The following is a 12185-nucleotide window of genomic DNA, read 5'->3' as shown; positions in this document are numbered from 1 at the left end:
CCAGAGGAAGCCAAATGTACTCTGAGCCAACTCTGAGTGTGTGTGGGAGGTATGCCCCTGCTCTGGTTTCATTCTTCTATTTTGTTTCAGTTTGGATTTTTTTTTTTTTTTGTTATGTCTTTCAGTAATGTCCCAACTGAATTACCTAGGGTAAGTTTAAAACCAGCAAAAAACACAAGCAATAATAAGGTTAGAGGCAGCTTTTCTGTTTTTTGGAGAGAGCTGAGGGTGGGGACTCCAGTGTAAGATAAAATAGGTGATAGTGTGTTCAGTGAAGGTCAGTAGATCTGGACATAGCCTGGTGGTGGCTGGAAGGGTGGGACGATGACTTTGAGGACGGCTTGTGAAGAGAGTGTTTTCAGGCTGGGGCCTCAAGCTGGTTGGCAGAAGTGCCCTTGTAGAAGCAGCATCAGATCTGAGGCAGGAAGCTCTGAGTGGCCACCTACAGAGCAGCAGGGATGTGTTGTAACTCAGAGCTCTGCCTTTGACCTGTTGTGATCCTGGGAAAGTTTAATTGTGGCTCTCTGCCATAGTTTTCCCACCATCCATCCCCCCCCCCCCCCCCTCCTTTTTTTTTTCTTCCCCTTTTCTTTCTTTTTTCCTATTTAGGCAATGAGCTGTTGGGGAGAAGGAAATGCCTCTGGGTAATGTATATCCAGCATCTTTTGGAGTGTGAAAACTACCACAAAACTAGCAATCAAAGTAAAAAAATCAGTGCCTAGGACTCTCTTTCTCCTTACTAGTGGCTAACATCTTTTGCACTTTGTCCCTGGAAGTACAGGACTGATAATAACTGTTGGTCTTCCGTACTTCACAGAATGCAGTACTATGCATGAGTAAATTGTCATTATTATTTCTTCAATAGAGAGCTAGTGGGCCTGTGGATATCTAAAGCAGGATAGAGTATGTTGTCTTCTAATTTGCTTTCCAGGCATTTCATGTCAAGAGTTAGAGTCTTTGACTTAAACAGTGGGAGTCTCTAATAGCTTCTGGTTGGTTTGGTTTAGAAATTAGCTAACGGGAAGAAAGAACATTGATGTTGGCCTTTTTTTTCTTCTCGTGTGTTTCAGCGGTGATTTGCCAGGCTTTCATACTGGGGTTGTTTGCTGATTTTTATTCTAGAAGAAGCTTCAATGCCACATAAACACTATCCCTTTTTTACCAAGTTATCTCCATTGCTGGAACATATGATTATTTAGCTTACAGAATACTGTATCAGTAGGAACAGTGTTATTTTGGATACAAATGCAATTAGGTAGACTTCTTGCTTAAGAACATTTTATACTTGATCGTTTGTTTTTAACTGCTTTAACTTTGTTGCATTCTGTGGTTTTGCTTGTCAAAAACACATGTTCTGTTTCCTCCATGAGCATTACTCCCATCGCTTTTCACAGGATAAACCTAGTCTTTCTGGGAAGTGGGAAGAAACATCTTGTGGGCTCCAAGTATTCACAATACAAAGTTGTTTGATCTGCAACTTTGTGTTGGCAAGTGACAAAAAGAGTCAATGGTAAACATGTATTGGAATAATAAGGTATCATTTATTGCACTGGTGTGTGCAACCTAATAGCAGAATGTTACTCCATGGCCTATTGCCTCAGGCTGGTAGGAGTTTAGAGTCAACTAACTGAGAAGCAAATTGGAAAGTTAATTTTGGCATGGGGGTGTTGTACAGCACTAAGAGGTGATACCATGGTGAGTTTTCACTTGAAAGCATTTTTAAATCTAGCCTTCTGCTTCTGTGTATGTTGCAGCAACTGAAATGGGAATAAGTAGTTGGTTTTTTTTTTCAACTTATTTGCTGCTCTTTGCACAACTGTCGACATAGGACACTGGGAAACTGGAGGAGTTTTCCAAAGACTTAATTGTGTACAGTGCACAGGATAATCCAAGCTTGCAAGTCATGAGTCACACACGCTGCCTTCCTTCCTTGATGTGTGATGTTGTCCCATATTCTACTTCCATGCCATTTAGCTGGGGAGCGAGCTTCCAGGAACAGTCCCCCAAAAGGCACATTAATACACAGGCCAGAAACTGTGTTAGTAGGAGAATTGCCTTACTGCGGAATACATATGTTGGATAATTAGTAGGGGGCAGAGCTGTTAGAATTTCTTTTGCATTTAATTTGCATAGTTCTTTGATAACATTAAGGCATCTTAGGGAAAAAAAAAAAAAGGCACCATGAAAAACAGCACATAACACCACTTGCTTTTGAACCTTTCCAAAACAAAAATTTACAGTAATAATGTGTACAGAGGAAGAAAGAGGCAAGCAGTAGGTGTATTAACGGACTTGGAGAGTGTGGGTAGGCTTGAAATTTGTGATGTTCTGCAGATCTTGGCAGTCTACCAAGGATTCCCCTTGTCCTCTCTGCTTTTCGACATCCATAAAGCCCACTGAGATGAGAACTAAACAGCATGTTGCTATCAGACATGACTGGGAATATGTTTAAGTAGTGGGTTCAGCTTAAGATCCAGTCAAATGCTGCAGTGTTGCTGTGTTGGTGAGATTTATTTTAAAACCCTCCTTATGTAAATGGACTTTCTGTCATCTGCATGAGAAGAAACAGGACAAGATTTGGGGTCAGCAGGCTCAACTCCATTGACTTGCTCATCGCAATAGACCATTGAAAAATTGAATGATGTAGTAGTAGTCTTACAAATATTCTTATGAAAAATATTATATTACTGCCTTAGGAGGATAAAGAAGTGCTTTAATATGAAGAAACTCATGAGAAGAGGGAAAGAAAGGCAGGGAAGATGTGTAAGAAATCACAAGTAGTTTGGAAATTTTGGTCGATAAAATCTGAACGTGGTCTAAATGAAGAGAATGTGTTGGTGGGCTCTTTTCCATGGGGGTGGGAGCCAGGATGTGCTGATGTTTTGCTGTGGCCCCCACCCTGAGACCTGACAAGGGGTAAACTCTCACTCTTGGGATGACGCGGCTTTTCCTACCTGTTGCTCCTACTACACATTGCAACGTCTGCAAGCCTCCTTGGTCTGCTGGCTCTGGAGACAGTCATCTTATGCTTACCAAGAGGGATCCAGTTTGCTGTCTTCATCATTGTGTGTTGCATACCCATACTTAACTTTCTGACCAGGGGGCAGTTATCCCCAGCCTCTGATATTTGGCATCTAGCAGTATTTTAAGGAACTCCTGATTTCAGTTAAGGTGAGTCATGTTTTGCAGTCTCGTGGCATTTTTTTCAGATACTTGGATGGTAATTGCTGGCAATTTTCTGGGAGAAACAAAACTGGAAGAACCTCTGCTGTACCCTGGGGATGGGGGAGCCCAGGGTGCCCTGAGGGGCTGCGACTCCAGACAGTACTAAAGCAGGGGCCTCGTTCTGCAAGAAAAATGCTGTCCTACTGGAGTGTTGGCTGCTGGTGTTGCTGAGATGGTGTCTCGATGGGGCCTTAATGGTTACCACATTTATGAAGTGCCCCGGGAGTTGGATTTGAATAAATTTTAATCCCAGGAGATTGAGTTCAGAGAGTTTGTCCCACCTATGACTTCTGCAGTTCTTTTATTGCATTCAACAACTTTGTGATTTTTATTATTAGTATTTTTAATGAAGACAAATTTTTCCAACGCAAAAGCTGGCTATGAAAATCTGAGAGTCAGTTTCCAAAACAGGAATGCTCAGCCATTTCATGATGCAAGCAAAATTATAGCAGCATGCTAATAGTTTGACAAGTCTGTTCTTGAGCAGAGCTGTTAAGCAGATAAACAAACAAACAAAAAACTGCTCATGCTTATATGTTGTACTTGTGATGTTTGCTTTTTCCCTCTCTCTAAAAATGTTTTTATTGAAAAGAATGTGGCTTTAAAATGTCCTTTTCTCTCATATAAATCAATGTCATGCAACCCTCCCTTATATATGTCGTAGGTGCTTAGAACATGAACTCTCCATACATTATGAAAAGGTTATTTAGAGTAATTTTTAACAATATTCTGAAGTGACCGAGGTTTAAATTTGGCCTGGGATGCTAAGCAGCCCCCACTTCCCACAGTCTGCAGTTAGTTCCCTTGCTTTCCAGTCCCTCAGGAGGGTCATGGAGAAGCTTTTCCCATCCCCGCTGCAGAAACAGCAAAGCTGGACAGGAGGAAGCCGCTGTGCAAGACTGGAGCTGTCATGGCCCTGGTTTTGACAAGGACTACTGGAGGCACCAGCAGGGTCCTGTAAAGCTGCAGGGAAAGGAAGGGTGGTTGGGCTGGTGCACATTGGTCGTTGCTGGTGGGCCAGTCTCACAGAGAGGAACCATCGCCCTGAGAAAAGCTGTGAAGCTGAGCCCTGGGAAATTTCAGGCTACTCTCTGGAAAAAACAAGCCCACCAGTAGTTCCCAGATTTAAAGAGACAAATAGAGCAAACTTGCCATAAAATACGTGGCAACCCATGGATGTCTTGCTACTTTGCCCTCCTGTGTGCCACTTTTTCTGCTTGGAGTATGTTCTGCCACCATTTTAGCATCCCTGCTTTGCTGCAGAATGAATGGTGACTCATATTTCGCTGTTTTTAAAAAAGTTTCTTCTTCCTCAGTTGTCCTTAGTGTTGTGAGCTTTTTTCCTGAGATGTCTTTGTTCCTCTCTTATCTTTAGCATATTCTTTTTGTACCTCAAACTGTGCTTTCCCATGTCCTTCCGCCTTTTAGTTCCTTCCACAGAGCTGTGGAAAATAGGGGCAGAGCTGAGAGGAGGCATTTTTTCACCTCGTTATAAAACATTTCACCCTCCTTCCATGGTGGGATGGTAAGTCTTGAGGAGAAAACCACAGACTTTTGTCATTAGGCAAAGGTCCAGGGTGGGAAATTGGAATTGCATCTCTCCTGGGCTTACTGAAAGGCTTTGGTTCAAGAAGTAGTAAGGTCAAGGTGAGGTCAGCCTTGGCCATTGCACACATCTTATGACCCTGACTTTTTTTCACAGTCCAAACCAGCTTGAGACAAAGCTGTAAAAAAAATAAAATGCATGTCATAAAGAGAGTTTACAGAGCCAGCAGAAGCCTGAGTACAGTAATTTATTTATAGAAAGCATGTGTGTTGGTTAATAAGGGGAACACGCAGCACAATACAAGTTGTAAAAGAAAGTGGAGGCTGTGAATTCTGCAGCATTTCCTCAGTCTTTTGTAATACATGAGCAATATCTGGCCGGTACCTTCATGGAGGGCATTGTAAGGTGTGAAGGAGTCAAGATTTCTCCTAAGAGACTGGTGGTTTGCAGTGCTTCAGTTTTGGGATGCCAGTCTCAGAAGAATCTGTAAAGAGGTTAAAAAGTTAGTCTAGGGAAAAAATACACTATGGCTGTCCATCAACTATAGAGGATGCTACCTGTAGGTTTCTGCCTGGGAAATGTAGAAAGGTGAAGGAACTGTGATTTTAGTCAGATGTTTGGTTGGGGGTTTTTTATTATTATCTGAGATAGAAGTGAAGAAGTGTAGTGGGCATACCTCTGGTTGGAGAGCTTGACTGATTTGGAGAAGAGCCTTTGGTGATGATACTTGGGAAAGGTGTTGGCAGACCAGGCTGTTTTGACTGGAAGTCTCTGGGCAGACTGCTGGGTGTTAAGTGGAGAGCTGGAAAATACCAATGCTAGAACCATTTCTAAGTGCTTGTTTAGAAAAAAAATACAGAGCAGCTAATTGATATGGCCCCCACCTCCTGTAAAAATATACTGGAGGATTTTTGTCAGCAGTGTGCTGAGGCGAGTTCCAGCCCAGCAGGGCTGGAGGGGCCCAGCTGGGCCGACCCCCTCCTGACAGCTCTGCCTCAGCTCCAACTGCAGAGCAAACCAGTTTAATTTCCCGAGCTCCAAGCCCCCACCCCACCCCACAGTTTTCTTTTTCTGTGTTTAACTTTCTGCCATTTTGGTGATCTCAATCAGCTTTATCATATGATCTGATGAGTGCCAGAAGGAGCTGAGTGCTTCTGGGAGAAGTGTGTGCCAGGAGGCTGGAGGGAGGCAGGGGAAGGAAGGGTTGGAGCTCCCTGCCGCAGGAACTGGGATCTATTAATTCAGCTCCAGCTGTACTGAGAAACCGTACCCTTATGGTGGCAGAGCTGAAGGAAGACAACGTCTTGTTCTTGTCTAGCTATCGTGAGACAGGCAAAGAGAGCTGTTGTGGGTATGGTGTATTACTTGAAGAAACTTCACTTTTTTTTTTTGCTAGCCAAGACCAAAATAAAGAGAAATGTCCTTTTGCAATCCCCTAAGCATGCTTGCGTTTACCCAGTGAAATATCACCCAGGTACCAGGCACTGGTACATAGAAATAAAATATGCAATACATGGAGTTTAAATCTTCTATCAGGTTAATAAACTGTCAGTACTGACTCTGAGCCTTGCTAAAGTAAACAGAAGGGAATCTGTGAATGTAGTCTGTCTGTGCTTAATCTTGATAATCATCCTTTAAATGCTGAGAAAAAGAAATGGTTTCTAAGACTTGTATAAGAATATTTCAAAGATATATATATGTGTGTGTATATATATATATATTTTTTTTTTTTTTATTTTTTTTTTTTTTTTTTGGTAGCCATCTAGAGTATTTGTTGGTTATTCATGTGAAGCATCTATCAGAAGGGCCCAGTCCAGTTGGGGAAAACCCAGTGGCTGGAGCTCTTGTCCCAGTGTTTTACTCTGTGTGTGCTGAAGGGATGGGTGAGATGCTGGTGCTGACAGTTCTCTCTCTTCTTCAGGGTCGTCATGTCAAAACGGGTCAGCTGGCAGCCATCAAAGTCATGGATGTTACTGAGGTGAGTAGAGGAACATTCTTCTTCATTAGCAATAAGGATAAAATTTAATAATGAGAGATGGCACATGGCTTACCTCATGTTTATGTTGAAGGGCAGGTCCTTGCACGTCATTGTTTGCTTTCTGTTTGCAGGACCTGACCTCTCGAGCCCATTTGCCCTTTGCAAGATTTCTGTACGCTTGCGTGCAGGGGCCTCTGCCCTTCACAGATTGCTTTGGCTGGTCCCAGGACATACGAAAACACGTAGCATTCCCTTTTCAGAAGTTTCTCAGACAAGGGGAAAAAGTCAGTTTCCCTGCTTTCCACATTTTTCTATTAAATGTAGCATCTTGCTTTTACTGAAAAAGCAGGTGAGGAGGCTGCTTGATGTACAGGACAGTAGTTTTCCTGGTGCATTTGCAGCCTAAAAAGGGTGTAGGTTTATTCAAAGGAAACAGGTCCAATAAAGTTCCCAGAAGCCTGGAAGCAGAAACATCTGCAGGAACGATGAGCAGATTGCTGGCAGAATTCAGCAGTGTAAAGTAGTAGTTGTAACTGACCCAGGGGGATTTACTGTGGAGCTTTAGATGGGAAAGATGGGAAATTAACCCAGCCAAAGAAATAAAAAATATATGCCCATATTTAAATCCTTAGATGTCTTGCAGTTTATGCTGTTAAAAAAGCAATCAGTATAAATTAAATCTTCAAAACAGATTAGGAAAAACATGAGTTTTTCCCTATTGGTTCCATTTGTGTTTTATAGAGTTACATCTGCAAATTAACACAACAACTTCAGATTTAAAATCGAATGAGATCCTCCTTGGTGATATCTGCAATGCTGGACAGGTATCAGACTTCTGAAGAGAGGTCGTACCTCTTCAAACCAAGCATCCTGCTTTTCTGAACTCCTCAAAAAACATGTTTATGCGTGTGCAATGTAAAGAGCAGGGTGTCTTTGAGCTAGTTATATTAAGCAAAACTCCTACAAGGGTGTTGCTGCAAAATATTTTCTATTTTAGTGTGTATATAGGCGCCAACAAGTGAAAATGGCCTTGGACACAAGCTCCTGGGTTAGTGGCTGGAGTGTAATCAGTAAACAGGCAGGAGGGAGGAAAAGAAGGCGGCAGGGTTGGTTTCACTGATAGGGCTTCAGTCATATCGCTGGATCTCCTTGTGATCGATGAGCAGTGTGACTTCTGCTCTCTAACGTAAGCTGTTGTGTTTGCCAAGAGCTGGACATTCTTACTTTGTAAGATGGCCTGATAAAAATCGGTTTTCAGCTGGAGATTTTCAAAAGCTGCCTTCATGAGGAGGCAGTGCCCTTTTGCTGCAGTTAACAAGCAGACAAACCAGAAAAGAATGAAGATGCGTTGATGTACAGTGAATGTTCTTTGCACAGCAACGTCTCCATTTGTGCAGCAGCTTTACACAGGGCAGTTTGCTGGACTGTGCAGAATGAAGGCTTCTTCCATAACATTAAGACTGGCTGTACTGCACGCTCCCTCTGTTTTTAATAGCATATATTAATCACAAACAGTTGTAGTGGAGAGGTTGCAGAGCAAAAGGAAAACAATTGAAGAATGCTGTCCGTAATGTGGCTGAGCTCATGTTGTGAGAGATGGCCTATGTTTTGAAAATTTCTGTATTTTTTGGCTGGTTTTGAAAAGCTAGTTGTATATTGGCACTACCTTTTATCTCACAAGTTCATGCTTTTTTTAGGGGATGAAGGGTAGTCAGAGGGAGGAGTTTGGAGACATTAGCCCCATGCAACTTAAAAGTGTTTTCCTACTAGCGGAGCTCATGTGTTTTTGCTTCAAAGTAATAAGCCTGCAGAGGCTAAAAAAGTGGTGTGAATTCTTCCAAGTCGTGCTAAGTCAGATCCACTTTTTAGCACGAGGCGTGGGTGATGCTGTTGCTAACACCAGGCGTGGGTGATACCATTGCATGTACCATTTTCTCAGTGGCAGATGTGGCTGTGCTGGTTCCTTGCCTGTTTCCCAGCACTTGTTGCCAGCACAGCTGCCCCAGAGCTATGGTGACCTGAATCAGTGAACAGACTCCAGTTCCTGATTAAAAATACCCTCACTCTGCTCTTTCCACCAGTTATTTATAACCTGGATTGGTGCATTGATCTAGTTTAGCACATGGCATTACAAACTGTTGTGCCATCGCTGGGAAGAAGATGGAATGAGACTGCAAAAGAGATGCCGATGGCTGTGGGTGAGAAGGTAGCTCAAATTGATGTTGCCTCAATGGCTCCAGTTCCTCAAGGGGTGATTTCATGAACACCTCCTTTTTCCTGGTGGATTGTGCAGCACCGTCCTGGTTCTAGCTCAACACAGCTTATGGGGTGGTGGGAGGAGAGAACATGGCGACGGGGGGGCAGTGACTGCCACCTTCAGTACTGCCCCAAAAGAAGCGCCTCAAATTTACTTTTTCCACCTGCTTTGCAAGCTACAGTTACAGGAGCTTTTCTTGTAGTCTAATGGTAACAGTGTCCGTGCCCATGGGGAAAGAGGCTTGAGTGGAAACTAGAAAACTTTTTAATGCGCAGCTACTGAAGCTCTAGGTGATTTGTGCCTCTGCGCATATTTTACTGGCAGTGTTATGCCTTTCTGCTTAAATACAAGCAGTGCAATGAAGGATATCTGATTGTTTTTTCTAACCTGCGTTGAGACCAGACACAAGACTTCCTTTCTTCTGTGATACCTCTGATCGAGTGCTTGCTTTGCCAAAGGCTTAACAAATTAGAAAGCCTAATGTGTTGGCACGCTCTGTGGGCACGCCTCAAATCTTCAGTTTTCAAGGCCCTGATTTGGCAATTCACATGTTGCTCAGGATCAGTGAGGTTACATCAGTTCTGGGCTGTAAAGCTTTGATCACTCAGACGGGAGGGATGTCAAAGACAGAGTGAAGGCTTTCCTGAAAAAGTTTTGGTTGGCATGAAGAAAACGAGGTAGTATAACCTCCGACTAGAGATGCTGGAAGGAACATTACAGCTCTGTAATGTACATGGTGCTGTGGAAGTGTTCTTCATCCTTCTCAGCTTTTCTTGTGGTTTTCTCTACAGATTTTAATTTTGAAAAGAATGGTGGTAAGGATGAGAAAAGAGGAGGTGGGCTGAAGATATCAGCTTGATCTTTGCATGTATTATGACTAGTTAGTACTGCTGCCTGAAACATTGTGGGGGGTGTTGATGTGCATAAAACTCTCCTGTCTCTTCCACTTTCCTCCTCTCTAAACAAATTAAGAAAAGATCTAGAAGATTGTATGAATCTTTATAGATCTTTAGATCTACAGCAGTAAACCAAGCACTAAAGGATCTAAAGATCTGTGAGTCTTCCTACAGAATGATGCATACGTAGGTCCTATTTTCACTTTTTGAGGGCAAAGCTAGAGTGCATGTAGTGTGAAAAAATTTCACTGGAGTGTAGAACAAATAAAAACAAAAATCCACCAGTCCTCATCAACTGAAAGCTATTCAGTTTTTGGAATGAGCCCAATGACCATAAAAGGGGCACAATGCAAACTATCAGCCTGTACATGCTTTAAAAATTATTTTCCAAAATGTACATATGTAGGATGAATCTCAGGCTGCGCACATGTTGTGGTGGGAGGCGTTATTTGAGAGATTCCTGTAGTCTATCTTTAATCTTTTTATTTTAGGGTCTCTGTTCCTTTTGGGGCACTGTTTTGGAGAAGGTGGTGTTCAGTCCACGTTGACCCCTTCCCCTTGCCGCCCATGCTGCTGGGTTTCCGTGAGCTACTTGCTGTGTGTGTGGCACTGTAGCACACCCGGGGAGCTGTGACTGGTGTTATCAGATGCAATACAAGTATGCTGTAAGGTTTGGCAGTCACCATTTGGTTAGAAGAATCCATTTTCTTGTGAAGCAAATAACATTTAAAACCTTAGCAAAGCTTACTTGGCAAATCTGCCTGCATCTGAGCTGCTAACTTGCATTATACCCTAAACAGACCGTTTGACTCTGCTCAACTCTTTTGGAGGTTTTCTTTGCAGCTGCACGGTTGTTTCCAGTGTCACTCCTGTGTTCCCCTTCCAGCGATGCTTTTCTCTTTGAAAGGTTTAGTAACTGATTGTGAGGGAAAAAACATAATCGCTGCTTTTCTGTTTGTTATAACCCCTGACGCTGCTGCTTCTTCCTCCTACCTCTTCCCACACACACTCTTGGCATCCCTTGGGAAAGTTTTCCGCATGCCTTTTTAATAGCAGCATTTCTCAGCTCTTGTGCCCAGTGTTTCATTACTTGTCCAGTCTAGTCTGTGTAAAATTATGCTAAGTAAACAACTGGATACTGTATCCTGCTGATTTATGAAAGAAGCTGGGTTGCTTTTAGTGCTTGCCTGTCTTGCCCTTTCTGTATGTGCTCTGCAGAAAAATTAGCCCGAAACCAAAACCTCCAGGCCTGCAGAGAAACGTGGCACATCTCCCCTGCCTAAACAGAAAAGGTTACCCGAATTATTCACTGCCATCCTCCTGACTCTGCTGACAGCTTTTTTCTGTTGTGATAGGCAAATCAGTTTGATTCTTGTGAGTCTGTATCTTATGGCCCACGTGGTGTTCTAAACTGCAGTCATGTGGATGATCTATTCATCGTCCATAAGACATCCCAAAAGCAGTCTGCAGAAAGACTGCAGATAAATATAAATGTGTGTGTTGCCACACATGCAGGCAGACAAAATGAGGGAAGAACAAAAGTAATAACCATGAAAAGTTTGCACTGACTTTTATGTGTAAGGTGGTGGATTTTTTTTTTGTTTAGGTTTTTTTTTTTTCCTTGAAAAACCAAAGACAGTGTGTGGATTTTTATCTGTTTGGAGGAAAGAAAAAACAAAAGGGAAAATAAAAAGCTGATGCCTCACTGTAGCAGACTGGGAAATGCAGATCCCCACAGCACTGTGCAAGAGAACTGGGGCAAGCCAGTTTGGAGAAGCTGAATTTGGAGTGGCCCTTCAGTCTGCAGACATGAGTGCACTGCTTTACCTAGCGTAGCATAGCTGCCTGATAAATCACTTACATACCAGTCCATAGCAGTACTTACTGCTAAGTTAGCCAAAGCAAACGTGAAGCCAATAGAGTTACTAAGAGCCTTTGCTGTGCTCCTTCCTTATGATATGAATTGAGGAAGATGGGTCAAGGACCTAAAAATCCAAATTGTTCCCATGGGGAGTACTGGCACCTTGCTTGCTTGTCCCTGAAATGTCAGATTGCCTACTACTAGTCTGTACAAAATTTTGAAGTCTTTAGTTAAACAGTTACTTGGCAAAACAAAGAATTGTTCTGTGGAAAAGGAGTAAATAAATAGGAAAGGTATTTACGATGTGGACAGCCCTGCTGTCCGGTGTCTCCTGAAGCTGATTAATCTCTGTCTTCCAGGGATTAGGTCAAAAAAAAAAAAAAAAGAAAGCTGCTGGGAACTTTCTATTACAGTTCAGAGAA

The 12185-nt window shown here is 42.7% G+C and overlaps 1 protein-coding gene across 13 annotated transcripts in view; it reads left to right on the top strand.

Annotated features, from left to right (window-relative positions):
- The window catches only part of MAP4K4 (mitogen-activated protein kinase kinase kinase kinase 4), a 163585-nt gene that overhangs the window by 70224 nt on the left and 81176 nt on the right, over nucleotides 1–12185 (top strand). For all 13 annotated transcript variants that reach the window (XM_071808215.1, XM_071808209.1, XM_065829518.2 and 10 more), the window contains exon 3: nucleotides 6693–6749. In XM_071808215.1, coding sequence (XP_071664316.1) covers nucleotides 6693–6749 — 57 coding nt within the window. The remainder of the gene's footprint in view (nucleotides 1–6692; nucleotides 6750–12185) is intronic.

Source organism: Patagioenas fasciata, chromosome 1, assembly GCF_037038585.1.
Source record: "Patagioenas fasciata isolate bPatFas1 chromosome 1, bPatFas1.hap1, whole genome shotgun sequence".
Classification (NCBI taxonomy): domain Eukaryota; kingdom Metazoa; phylum Chordata; class Aves; order Columbiformes; family Columbidae; genus Patagioenas; species Patagioenas fasciata.
Note: the sequence above shows the minus strand (reverse complement) of the source record. Positions and strands in the feature narration are given on the sequence as shown.